We start from the raw sequence: 13,987 nt of genomic DNA, 5'->3' as shown, positions 1-13,987 counted from the left end.
CCCAGTCCCAGAGATCCACCCCATACAATCAGCTTGGGATTCTTCAGCACCAATCGCCCAGGTTTTCCAGTCTCCTGAGCCTTTCACCTAACCATTACCCACTGCCCTTGAGTCAGTGAAGATCTCTGACTCAGGTTGTCTCACTGTGTGTTAAAGTGGGTTGGACACAGGACTTCATGTCCTGCCATTGAAAATACTTTCCTCTCAGGTGTACTAGATCCACTACTCTTAAAAGGGATTTAAGGCCTTGAACATCTACTTTGAAGGGATGGTAACATATCCTACATGAATTAAAGTTTCATTACTTTCTCTCCAGGTCATGAGGCTATGGAGCATCCACAGGACTCTAGAGATGGAGGAGCAGGAAAAGGCAGCCTTGCAGCAAGGTTAGATTCCATGTGATTCTGAGTAGCCTCTGTATGTGCCTCAGGACATCTGGGCCTTGGGAACTTCATCAAGGTCCAGCCTGTGTGTCCCCTTCTACCTGATGATGAAGGCTGCTGTGCATACATATGGTTATGTCCTGGTGTCTCACATGCCATTCAGCTCATAACAGCAGCTCAGGTCACGTGCCCAGCTCATGATGCCTAGACAGCATGTAGTCTCTGCTAGGGGTTAATGACAGCCCGGGAGCCCTATGCGTCTTCTGCTGAGCAGTTACTCTGTTCTTGCTCCAATACCCCTGGTGGTCTGTCTCCATGGGGCTTTCTGTAGCCTCCATGCACTTTCCCCACCTGGGACAGGAACGTGAAAGGTCATTTTACACCTAGGACATATGTTCAAATGCAGGTGGACTCACTGCAGAGTCTTTTTCTCTTCTGGAACTCTTGCTGAAAAGGACTCCTTCCAGGTCAGTTAATACATGATTCAGAATAACCCACTCTAAAATGTGTATGTATTGACTTCTGAATCTGCATAGAAATATGTGCTGTAATTATGTTAAATTATGTCTTCAATTTGGAGATTATTTTATCATTCCTCAGATCAGATGAATTCCAGAATAATTTTCCAGCATGATGCTAGAAACCATTGCTAAAAATAGATATTTTGGGCCTCTATATTCAGCCACTGAACACAAGGTTTCAAGGGGAATTGGAATTTGAATTATGCAAGTCCTAGTATTGATTTCTTAAATCAAGAACAATGTTAAGCAATATATATTTTAAAATGTTCTGTAACTTTCTCCTCACCTTTTCTCTTCAGGGCTCTAATTATACATAATGTTGGAAGCAGTTCCACGGCTCATAAGTGGATGTTAATTTTTTTGCTTTTCTTTGAAAGGCTGCACTCAGGGCATATGGAGGACCCCAGACTAGGGGTCTAATCAAAGCCGTAGCTGCCAGCCTACACAACAGCCACAGCAACATCAGATCTGAGCCGTGTCTGCAACCTACATAACAGCTCACAGCAATGCCAATCCTTAATCCACTGAGCAAAGCCAGGGATCCAACCTGTATCCTCATGGATGCTAGTCAGATTTGTTAACCTATTACCAATGGCCAGAACTCTGAATGTTCATTTTTTTTTAATCTTTTTTATCACCATTTTTGATTTTGCCAATTTTCTCTAACCTGTGACATTAAACTATACTTCTGCATTAATTAAATTTTTGGCAGCACCCGAGGCAAATGAAGTTCCCAGACCATGGACTGAATGTGCAGCAGTGACCTGAGAAACTGTAGTGACAACACTGGATCATTACCCCTCTGTTGCCCAAGAGAACTCCAGCACCATCTATGATCTTCATCTGAAGCTCTTAACTCTATGGAGTCCTGCTTGTATACACTTTGTGTGAAAAGAGCAAACAGCATTGAGTGTGGGGCTACTTTGCTCCATTCCTGAGGCAAAGCCATTGAGAACACCCAGCCTGTGCCCATAAATGATGCGGGGTCTGCTTTGGCTGGTGGAGCCCCAGATAACCCTAGTCTGTGTGAGCACGGAATGCTGTGAATTTTCCTGTCAGACTGTCAGACAGACATTTCCCCAACCCTGCTAGGCTCTTCCCACATGTGCACTGCTCAGTCCAGCAGGAATCCGGAGGGAAATTCTGCAGATATCCTGGTTCTGTGTTTGGGCAAAGAATGTGTCACACCAAGGACATCAGGTTATCAGATCGCAGAGGAATGGTCTTGAGCCTCAATTAGATCTCCAGGTACACAATTCAGGGAGTTGATTACATTCCCTGCAGTATTTTGAAATGCGTCAGCCCCAACATTCCTGCTTTTTGATGGAGATGGAGCAAGAAATGGGGAACATTGAATGGAGGAAAACAAATACTCTCGCAAAAGGACAGTGCACTGAGTCCATTCTATGGTCTCCAGGGAGAATCCTGTTTTCTGCAGCACATGTGTGCTGCCTGCTCTGACCTGATTCCCCAGGGCACAGCCCCTGGGTTGTCACTGGGACCAGCCAGCCCTGCAGCTGTGCACAGCCCTCCCCTCCCCCTGCTGATTTGCATGTTCTCAGAGCACTGCCCACCACCCTGGACACTTACTAAGAGTCTCGGCCCACCCTGGGCAGGAGGCAGTAGTGCTCAGGAACCAGCATGGACATGAGGGCCCCCATGCAGCTCCTCAGCCTCCTGCTGCTCTGGCTCTCAGGTGAGGAGGGGGAACCTCAAAATGACTCCCAATGCTGACACCCTTCCACTCATCCCTGCTCACTGTGGGACACCTGAGTGTCTCTGTGTGTCTGGGACATGGGAGCATCCCCTCGGCCACTGTGCTCAGTACCTCTGGGCTCTTCAAGGAAGTCCTCTGATAACAGGAATATGTGGTTTTTGTTTCCCCTCTCAGGTGCCAGGAGTGCCATCCAGCTGACCCAGTCTCCAGCCTCCCTGGCTGCATCTCTCGGAGACACAGTCTCCATCACTTGCCGGGCCAGTCAGAGCATTAACAAGTGGCTAGCCTGGTATCAACAACAACCAGGGAAAGCTCCTAAACTCTTGATCTATTCAGCTTCCACTTTGCAAAGTGGGGTCCCATGCGGGTTCAAGGGCAGTGGATCTGGCACTGATTTCACCCTCACCATCAGTGGCCTGCAGGCTGAAGATGTTGCAGCTTATTACTGCCTGCAGCATCATAGTGCACCTCCCACAGTGTTATAGGCAAGCCCAAAAACCTCCCAGGGAAGCAGAAGTGTGAGGCTGGGCCACCCCATCTGCTTCTGCTTCCTCCATCTCCTGAGAGCATTTCTCAGACCACCTTATGAAGTTCACTGCAAGCTTTTGGTAGAAGGGCCAGGGCCCTTCCTTGATGCCCTAACTTTCTCTCCCCACCTCAGCCCTCACAGCACAGATGTGACAATGCCTCTCCTGGGAAATACATTCAGAGATGATGACCCTTGAGTCACCTTGCTTGTGATTCAAGGTGACTTGGTTCACATAGCAGGTGAAGATATTCTTGAGAGTCCAAGAAGGATTTTCTTAAGAGATTATCAATTTTGAGAGAAATCCTGGTTTCCATACAAAATTCAGCAAATATACAGTGTGTGCAGATTTCATCTGGATACTGTTTTCAAGTTTGGGGGAAAACCATGGCAAGTCCCTCCATTGTAAGACCGTTTTCTGTAAGAAACCACCAGCTTGTCTCCACAGGGGCTGTACCATGTTGCACCCCCACGAGCAATGAATGAGAGTAACTGTTGTTCCACATCCTTGCCAGCATTGAGTGTGGTCACTGTTTTGGATTTAGGCCATGCTGAAAGGTGTGCAGTGGTATCTATTTTTAAAAAATATTCATTTCCTGATGACCTAGGATGTGGAACATCTCTTCTGTGCTTACTTATCCCTTGTCTGTCTCTTGGGTGAACTGTCCAGTATGCTCTTTGGCTCAGTTGTGGGCAGGTTGTTTATTCCCCTATTCTTCAGTTTTTACAAGGTTTGTTTTGTGAGTGTGTTTGTGTGTTTTGGATTATCAGTCTTTTATCCCTTGGGTATTTTGTGATTTGTCTCTGTTGGTGTTTCTTGTCAGGTCTTGTTTTAAAACAGTGAAGAAAATTTTAAACTACCTGTGGGTAAGTTCACATGGGAAGCCAAGCCTAGAAATGAGGCCTTCTCTGCACTCCCCCAAGAAGCCAGAGCATATCTGACTGCAGGTGCCAGCTGCCTACAATTCTGTGCACTCTACCCCCTCCCCAGAATAATGGCTGCCTTTGCCTCCTTTTACTGTAGCAGACAGCAGTGGATCAGACTCACTGGGGGACTGTGGATGACAGTGATTCTAATCCAACCTGAGGAAGGCAGTGACTGTTCCCTGTATTTGCAGTTGCCTTACTTGCTGGCCAGAAATATCTCTGGAGTATTTCTTAGGGCTTTATCCAGATGCAGGAGATTCCACATAATAAAGCATTTGGCCCCCACATGGAGTACAAGTAGAGGCCATAGGAGAACTTTGTAAAAAACAATAAACAATATTGCTAAAAATTTGCAACCCATTAAGAGACAAATTCTAAGAAATATCTATCACTTCCTGAAACTGAAAAACATTAGGAAACTAGCACATCAGGATATGAGCAGAAAATTCTTCGACATAGTCCTTAAAAATATTTCCACAAAAGAAGTAACGGGCTCAGACAGTCTAATAGATGAACACTAGCTTATATAAAATTCATGCCTTTTCTGAATTATACACACTGTGAGAAAATACAAGAGCAGCACATGCTTCTTAATTTGTTCTGTGAACCTCAACTGCAAAATCAGACAAAGACCTAGCAAAGTGGGAAAAGTATGCTCCCATCTGCCTTTGAACTTAGGTGGAGACATCTGAAAGAAAATACAGGCAAACCAAAACTGGAAATATATAAGCGGGATAATACATTATGAAAATCAACTTTAATTTAAAAACTCAAGTTGAGTTTTATAAAATGGTTATGTAATTTCCCAAATTGAAAGATGAAATGCAAAAAAAAAAAAATGATTCCCTCAATAGACACATTACAAAGTATAGAGTAGTGACTTCCCATCATGGCTCAGTGAAAACAAAACTGACTGCTCTCCATGAGGATGCATGTTCAATGCCTGGCCTAGCTCAGTGGTTAAGGATCAAGTATTGTCATGATGTCACAGATGCAGCTCAGAACCTGAGTTGCCATGGTTGTGGTATAAGTCATCTGCTCTATCTCCAATTTGACCCCTAGCCTTGGAACTCCCATATGCTGTGGGTGCAGACCTAAAAAGAAAAAAAAAATTATAGAGTAAAATTCAGTATCTGTTAGTGATAAAAATACTGAGAAAGGGAAGAATAAGAAGCAATGCATACCTTAATAAAGTGTCTGGAAAACAATACACTAACCATCATGCCACTCAAGGGATGGAAAAAAAAATTTTTAAGCTTGCCTTGGTCATATAGGCATAAGTTCCCATAGAAGAACTTAGCTGTGTAAATCAGAATTCATAAAAAAATCCTCAGTACACCATAAAAAACAGACAATAAAGTAAGAAAATTACTCACAGCACAACGTTACAGAATCACCAAAAGCAGAGGATACTCTGACCTCATGCTCTATGTCAATGGAGAAAAGAACAACCCAGATTGATGACATCAACAGCCTGACTCAGAGGAAGTGAGGATCCTGGGGGATTATGGGAAGAGAGATCATCCCAGCAGTGACAGAGAAGGCTATGGAGCCAGGAGGGGAAGCAATAGGCTGCACCCTAGGAGGCAAGAGTCACTTCCCAGAGGGAAGCACCAAGGACAAATGTGAAACCAGTAGAAAAGCATGCAGTCCCTCAGAGAAAGGACAGCTGGGGTCTGGGGAATCTAGTGGCTCCAGGGAGTGAAGTTGTGGAAATCAGCTCCAGATATGCATCCTCTGGAAACAATATAGCACCAATGAGTGCGAAGACACAGCACCCAGCTTTATGCTTGATGCGCTTTCTTGTAGTGGATACAGACTAGGTGTTGGTGTAAAGAAACCACCTCAGCAACCTAAATTCCTCCTTGCTCCTAAAGAAACACCTCCTGCTGATCAGGAAATATCTACTCCAACACATCATTGAATGAACAAATGCATTCATTCTCAAGGGTAGGCTCCTATAAAGGAGAAAATGAAAGTTGAGTACTGAAATTCTTTGGGTCACAGAATACTTGTAAAACGCTATGGAGGGCTTCTGATTGTGGCTCAGTGACTTAATAACCAGGCTTGTCTCTGTGGAGGTGCTGGTTTAATCCCCTGCCTGGTGCAGTGGGTTAAAGATCCAGCATTGCTCCAGCTCCTACTCCATCCCTGGCCTGGAAAATTCCATATGCCACTGAGGAGCCCCAACAAAGGAAATTTAAAAAAAATCTACAGAAAAGAAAAACTGTCACACTGTTCTTTTAGAATGAGTAATGTATAATTAACCAAGTAAATGCAGATACAAAATAATACCCAGAAATCCAAAATCTACATGTTCAGAAAGGATATGTTCAAATAGGTGTAGAGTGTAAAAAAGGGCAGCAACACAAACTCAAGGAAAAAAAGTTCATGTGAAACCACCACCCTGAAAATATAAACAAAATGAGGAGTTGCCCAAGGAGTATAGAAATGACTGAGGGAAGAGGGTGCAAGAATGGTTGGGAGGAAGAGAGCCAGGGTCCTTCACATCCAGGAGGTAAGGTGAGATCAGGTGCCATGAATACTAACGCAGAAGGTAGGAGTGGGCAGCGAAGTATTCCTAGAAAGTCTCATGGAACAGACAGGACCGCTCCTTAGGCCGTACTTCTATACACTCTCCTTGACATTAAAAATTCCCTAAATGGATGTACTGAAAGGCCCATCACACTCCTTTGAAAACAGAAAGAGAATGTCAACTTCGAGACGTATGATGGAAACATAATAGACCACAAATGAAAGTATTAGATGATAAAGATAAAATACTAGCAAAATGTACTACCCAAAATGTTCAAGATAAGTCTACTGGATTTGACAACAACATACAAAGTACATGTGCATGCTTTTATGTTAATATTTCCTGTAGTCATTAAAAATTTCCTTTAGACATTAGCACTCTGAGTGTTAGGAAGTAGGAGAAAAACAAAGGGAAAATATTCTTAAGAAGTTAGGGAAAGAAAATGGTAACATTGTGTTGTATAACTCCTATTCAGCAGTTATAGCTATTAATTTGAGTTTGACACATAAAACCAAGAATATTCATTGGCATGTCTGTTCATGTACTTTTTCAATTGGTATTAATTTTGTTTTAAACTGAATCTGCTTTTCCAGCACTAAATTAGAGGTCCTGTCTTTTATTGGACCCAGATGAAAATTCACTAAAAACATCTGGTATATCTTCTAACTTTTTAGAACACTCAAAACTCTATATTTTCAATCCTATGTATATATGTTGTATACCTCAATTTAGCCCCATGCTATTATGCTGTCATTATTGAAATGAAAAGTGAAAGAAGCAAAAAAAGAGTTTAATAAAGAAAATAAGACTCTAATGTATGTTACATATTTCTTTTTATTCATAGTTTATGGCCCCACCTGGAGCACATGGAAATGCTTGGGCCAGGGATGGAACCCATGGCTCCACAGGGACCCAGTGCAGCCAGATTCTTAACCCACTAACCCACAGCCAGAAATCCTGCATATTCCTAATCTAATGAATAATGAGTTATGACTTTAAAATGAGTGTTTCATGGCTATAGGTCTGTATCAAAATGCCAGTTCTCTGGTATGACTGGATTCCCTTAAGAGCTGTGTCTGGACCTTAAGGACAAAGACAGACACCTCCTAGTGGCTAAAAGAGGAACAACGGAGCAGCCCCTGGACCTGCCAATAGGAAGAGGAGGCATGTGAGATGAGGGCTTATGCTCTATTATCTAAGAAGAGAAAGAGAGGACACATTCCAAAATAGGAAGATATTATAACTCTATGCCTTAAATTAAAAAAAAATCACTAGGTCTGGTCCTCAGGGTTGATGGTAATTTACAGTCAAGCTGCTTCCCACATGGGCAGCTCTCCAGATTTCTACTAAGAGCAGCTCTGGGGGCTCATATGAGTCATCACGCTGACAATGATCCTCATGAGGTCCAGTGAGTCCAGAGGGTTTATTAATGTAGCTGATTAGAAATGATTTCCAGAAGAAAACCTTTTTGATCACATTGATGGATGATTTAAATGTTTGATATATTATTTAAGCAGCATTCATTACTATTTCTAATGTTAAAAATCTTACTTAATTAAGACTAGAAAGATTCAGTGAATAAGTTGTAATAGAGCTTCTCATTATAAAAGGATTACCTGTGAACACAAGTCGGGGAGCAATGAAAGATCTTCCTGAGACTGTAAGGGAGTAAAGAGAAGTGACAGCTGCTCTCATGAATGTCAAGATAATGAGTGAAAATGGTGAGAAAAATGAGCCCCATGAGATTTCTTGGCTCAAAGCTGAGTCCCACCCAACCTCCCCACTGGCTCTTTCCCCTCTGCTGCCCCCACCAGGGGATTTGCATGCTGTCCCCTAAGGAGGACCTTCCCTGGCCAGTCTGACATAAAAGGGCAGCTCTAGCCTGGCTTGGACTGATCAGGGCTCCTCCGTTCACAGCTGACCATGAGGTTCCCTGCTCAGCTCCTGGGGCTCCTCCTGCTCTGGGTCCCAGGTGAGGATGGAGGGGAGATGGGAAGGGCAAGGGGGGCTGTGGGGAGAAGCACTGCTTTTCATGTGTATTGGCCCATATGGACGTTCACATCTCTCACCCTCTGCCAAGGGCAGGAGATGTTTGGATCTGTGAGCATGAGGAGGATCGATCCACATGAAATCCAAGTCCCTGTCCTCTGCTGAAGGTGGTGATGCAGAATGGGGGTGAAGTGTAGGCAGATTTCAGACACACTTTGTGCTTCAGAAATCCTGGGTTCTTTTAGAAGTTGATTCTTTAGGATCTCAGTTGAAACAAAAAATGATGTAGACTGAGATAAGGAAAAGGGAACTTTGAGAATTGGCTTATCAATTGTTGAGAATCTTTGACTTTCCTCTTTCCTTTAGGATCCGATGGGGCCATTGTGCTGACCCAGACTCCACTCTCCCTGTCAGTCAGCCCTGGAGAGCCGGCCTCCATCTCCTGCAGGTCCAGTCAGAGCCTCCTACACACTGATGGAAAGAATTATTTGAATTGGTACCTGCAGAAACCAGGCCAGTCTCCACAGCTCCTGATCTATTATGCTACCAACAGGGCCTCTGGGGTCCCAGACAGGTTCACTGGAAGTGGATCAGGCACAGATTTCACCCTGAAAATCAGCAGGGTGGAGGCTGAGGATGCAGGCGTTTATTACTGCCAGCAATTTAAAGAATCTCCTCCCACAGTGATACAGCCCTTAACACAAACCCCTCTCCTGGGGGCCCAGCTGCACACATCGGTGTGCATGTTGTCTGGGGGAGCAGAGGGGCAGAAGCTCTGAGTCTGTGTAAGAGGAAGAAGTGGGAGAACCAGGGGCAGAGGGCGCAAGTGAGGCCTGTGGACCAGCAGAGCCTTAGCTCCTCATCAGACACCAGATGTTAAGGCCTGAGAGCTGCCCGGCCTTGGTGTGATGCCCCCTTAGAAACAGGCCAGTGAGAGAAGTTGGCCTGTGGGACAACCACAGCTCAGCTGAATTCCCTTTTTTCAGTTCAGGTTTTCTGCTTGAAACTCTTCTGAGCTTTTTTCCAGATGCAGTCTTGGGAGTGATATAGAAAAGCATAATATCTGGTTAAAAATACTAATAATTGGTGCCACTGGATAGGGATACATGTAGTTGGCATTTTAGTTTGTATTATTCCATTTTCCATCACACTCTCATCTAATAAAAATACAATTTCTCCAATTTACCCTTTTATTTTTTGGACTTGTTGCAATGTTAGCTTTCCAAACCCTTTAATGTTGTACCTCGAGATGAATGTTATTGCCTTTTGGCAACTTAAAAAAAATTATTTTTGATACAATCATGATAGTATATTGTCATAAAAAGAAAACAATCAGAAAAGAATACATGTGGCTTTTCATGTGACATGTTTATTTCATGTTTATATTAGACACTAAGTTTCTAGTTATAATTTTAGAAAATGGACACATCAAATAGATCCCATTTGTTAAAATGCCCTAAAAATACGTCTGAACAAAAATGGGCATGCTGGTTGCATGCAATGACACGGTATGATCAGAGGAAAATAATTTAAGATGTCCAGGATGATAGAATCCAGTTTTTGATCAATAAATCCAATGAGAGATTATTTCATATCCAGCAGAAGAGATTCCATAGCAAGTGCAGATAAACTTGGATTTACTAGAAAGTTCAAAGAAGAAAAAGAAAGCGGCTTATGGGAGGAAGTTTAGAACACACACAAAGAATGACAGGTCTTCAGAGCGTGTTTCTACACATAATCACAGTGGGCACAATTTGATCCAAAATGCAAATGGCTTGCTGCTCTGATGCCCAGTGTGGAGCCTGGGGACACTGCACATCCTCCTGTGAGCAGGACGCTCCCTGGACCCTGCACAGAGTCACAGCTCCTAACACAGGCCTCCCAAGGGGGCTCCATCCTCAGGGCACAGGAGCAGCTATGGGGCCCAGAGGATGCAGAGCTTCCAACCAGGGCTCTGAGGAAATGTCTGGAGAGCCTGGAGGGAGAGGCCTGGAGGCTTCAGTCCCAGCCTGGGTCCCCTTCTGTGTAGACAGGGGGTATGGACCCACTAGGACAACCTCCCAGAGCCTCTTCCCTCCTCCCCACACAGGGGGTTCCTCCCATACCTCATCCAGGGAATGGCTGCCAGGGCCTCCCAGGAGCAGCCACTAGGCTCATTATCCTTCAGCCCAGTGGTCACTATATGTCAGTTGGGTCCAGAGGGCCAATGTCTTTGAGCAAGTCCCCTGTGCTCTCACAGACCCAGGGGGCAGGGCTACTGGCACTGCAGGCTGCAGAGAGCAGTTTGATTTTCTGGCCCCTCTCCCATCTGGCAGATTCCATGGCCCCTGGTTCCTGAGCCAGACCAGCCCTCCTCTTGGTGGAGTGTGTGGTCTCCAGAATCAGAGAAGCTGTCAGCTGATCTCTTTCTTTAAGGAAAAGACACACATTCAACACTCTGGATGGGAATGGAAATCTCAACCTGTGTTGGGGGGGGCACACTTGAGAGCTCACTTGCCTTTGGGGGAACATTTTCTTCAGAAGTTGCTGCCAGCTGTTGGGTGCCTGGGAATAGAATGTGGATGGCACTCCATCTAAGGGACCTCAGCCAGCCGACAACCACCAGGAAGTTACCAGGCAGCATAGAAGGAGGTCCTGGGTCAGTTTCAGCTGGTTTCCTTTCAATTCAGACAATTTCTGGGCTGGGGCTCAAGTTCAAAATTATAAAATTGAGTTGTAATTTTCATGTTGTACTATTTTCTCCCCACCTTGGACACAATTCTTAGGAATTCCCATACCCCGTTTCCCCAGAACTCCTAATGCTTGCTCTTCCAATCATGTCTTTCCAAGCCCTTGAGGAACAAGATCTCCAGAAATCTCAAACTTTCTTGTTTCTAGTCAGGACTCTGTTTAGACAAAGTTGGTGACCATGTGTGCTGCTCAGCAGTTCATTACAGCAGTGGGGCTGTAGGGCGGGAGCTCTGCATTCTTACTCGCACCAACATATGATGCCAGTGTGTCCAGGACAAACCTGAACTCTTCTCTCCCAAGTCACCTGCCTTAGCACTCCTCTGATGCCAAGCTCTGAGTTGATGAAGAGATGTTAGGCCCAGGGGAGTGACAGGTGTGGGGACTGAGGTCCTTCGCATGGAGATGGAGTCTGCCTGCTGAATTTGCTTAGACCCAGTCCTCAAAGACCCAGTGCTCTGCTAAGATTCACTGTTGCTGAGACCCAGACATACTGATAACTTGCTGGGTTTAAAAGTAACAGGTCACAATGGGCAGTTCAACCACATAGCTGCTTCTTGTCCTACAGACAAATCTAGCAGCGGTCCTTGACCTTCTGGGAGATTACTTCTTTTAACAAAGTATAGTTTTTGTTTGTTTTTAAGCATGGCATGGCTTTCCACTACAAGCCTAGAAATCTAGGAAGTGGCTTTACAGAGTGTGCACACAGAATCCTATCTTATCCAGCTATAACCAGCACCATATGCTATACTGATCACATGGCCCAAGTAGAGGAGCCACTCCTCTTGCTCCTTGAACTTGAGGCAGAGGCCTCTCCTTCCCTGAGTCTTCACAGATGTAGTCAACATCCAAAGCAGCTGACTGACTCCTATCATATATTACACTGATGAGAGGGTGTCATATACACAGTGGTGAAATACTTGTCTCGACAAATGGGGCAAACTGGAAAGATACACGAAAAGAATGAAAATAGAAGATTTTCACACACAATATAAAAAATAAACTCAATATGGATTGAGGACCTTAATGTGAGGCAGAATACTCTGAAAGAAAAGGAAATGTCAAATCCTTTTGATTGTTGATTGACTCCCAGATGAATACTTATGGCCAGCCTCATCTCACTGTATGTATTATATATGTGCCCTGCCTTAGGTATCAGTGAAGCTGTGTTCCCCACACAATGTGACCTGGGATGGATGTAATCCTATCTGTTTAATTCATGCCTGACAATGAAAACCTCAAGGTCTAGACTCTTGGGGCACAGCAACCAACATCCTATAAGTTACTTTGTCACCAAACTGTCATTTGATGGCAGACAAACACCACCATCCACAAAAGTCCTAGGCCTGATCTTGGAAATTCTGAGGAAGTAGGAGGGAGACTGTCCCATTTTCAAGAGGGAGCCCCTTCAAATTTAAGGGTTTGGGTGTGGTGAGGACACTTGTGAAGGAGCTACAGTAAGGGTGGGTGGTGGAGATACCCTCTCTGGGTCCTGGGCTCTGGGGTTGGAAGCCTGGCCTGCCCTCCTCCTCTCTGACATGGCTATGTCCACACAGCCCATCTCTACCCTTGCTGAGCAGGATCCATCTCAGGCGGCCACCTTTCCCCACCTGCTGAAGCTGACACTGTCAGCTCAAAGATTAGAGACCTGATGTCATTGGCATCCTCAGGCCCTCTTAGGTCACCACCACCTTGTAAAGGTCCCTTTGGGCACTCTCTTTCCCCCCACCTTAATGTCCATGCACAGTGAAATTCAATGTGTGGAAGAATCTCTGAGCCATGGGCATAGCAGGCCTTCCCCTTCTGCTCAGGGTTCGAGACCCCAGCTCTGCCCTGTTGTGCATTGTACCCTGCATGTGCTTGGTGTGTGGGTGGCGGTGTGAAAGGTTTCCTTGAGCCCACACTCTTGACTCTTCCTCTACTCAGGGTTATAATGCTATTTAGTGGGACTCTTACTAGTCACTCTTCAATGCAGTGTCAGTTGAGGTTTCTGATCATCTTATCTTAAACTTTACCAAATGCTTCTATAACCTTGAATGACCTTGTATTGGTGGTGGATTTGGAAACAGTTTATTTTTCATCCTCAACTTTCAAATTACAGGAAATATAAAAGAACCACAGTTTAGAATAAATCTCTTCCTAAGCCATTTCACTTTTTTTTTTTTTTGTCTTTTTAGGGCCTCACCCACAATGTGTGGAGGTTCCCAGGCTAGGGGTCTAATTGGAGCTGTAGTCACTGGCCTACACCACAGCCACAGCAACACCTGATCCAAGACACATCTGCAACCTATACCACAGCTCATGGCAATGCCAGATCCTTAACCCACTGAGCAAGGCCAGGGAGCGAACCCACAACCTCATATTTTCTAGTCTGATTTGTTTCTGCTGCTCCACAATGGGAACTCTCATTTTATTTTTTGGGTAAACTTAAAAGTTGTAGGCCTCAAATTATATATGTCAACACAGTTCTGTCCTGAACATGAATTATTTCATAAAATGTTTAAAAAATCTTTAAATTAAAACTTTGAAAAGCCATATGCTGAAATATAAATTTAATTTCTTAAAAACCTTTGTAATGAGCTTGAGATAGAACATGATCTTGATCAGGAATAGGACAGAAGAAGAAAGTGATCAGAAAACACACATAGGTAAACACACACA

General features: G+C 44.4%; 2 gene segments (V, D, J or C); both read left to right on the top strand.

Moving 5' to 3' along the window:
* The window catches only part of LOC110258687, a gene marked incomplete at its 3' end in the record, with an annotated part of 56,375 nt that overhangs the window by 29,232 nt on the left and 13,156 nt on the right, over positions 1-13,987 (top strand).
* On the top strand, positions 2,520-3,121 carry LOC110258691. The segment is given in 2 exon segments: positions 2,520-2,600; positions 2,796-3,121. Coding segments are annotated over 2 exon segments (366 nt in total).

Source organism: Sus scrofa, unplaced genomic scaffold (genome assembly GCF_000003025.6).
Source record: "Sus scrofa isolate TJ Tabasco breed Duroc unplaced genomic scaffold, Sscrofa11.1 Contig297, whole genome shotgun sequence".
In the NCBI taxonomy this organism is placed as follows: Eukaryota; Metazoa; Chordata; class Mammalia; order Artiodactyla; family Suidae; genus Sus; species Sus scrofa.
This window is presented reverse-complemented; position numbering and strand designations above follow the sequence as displayed.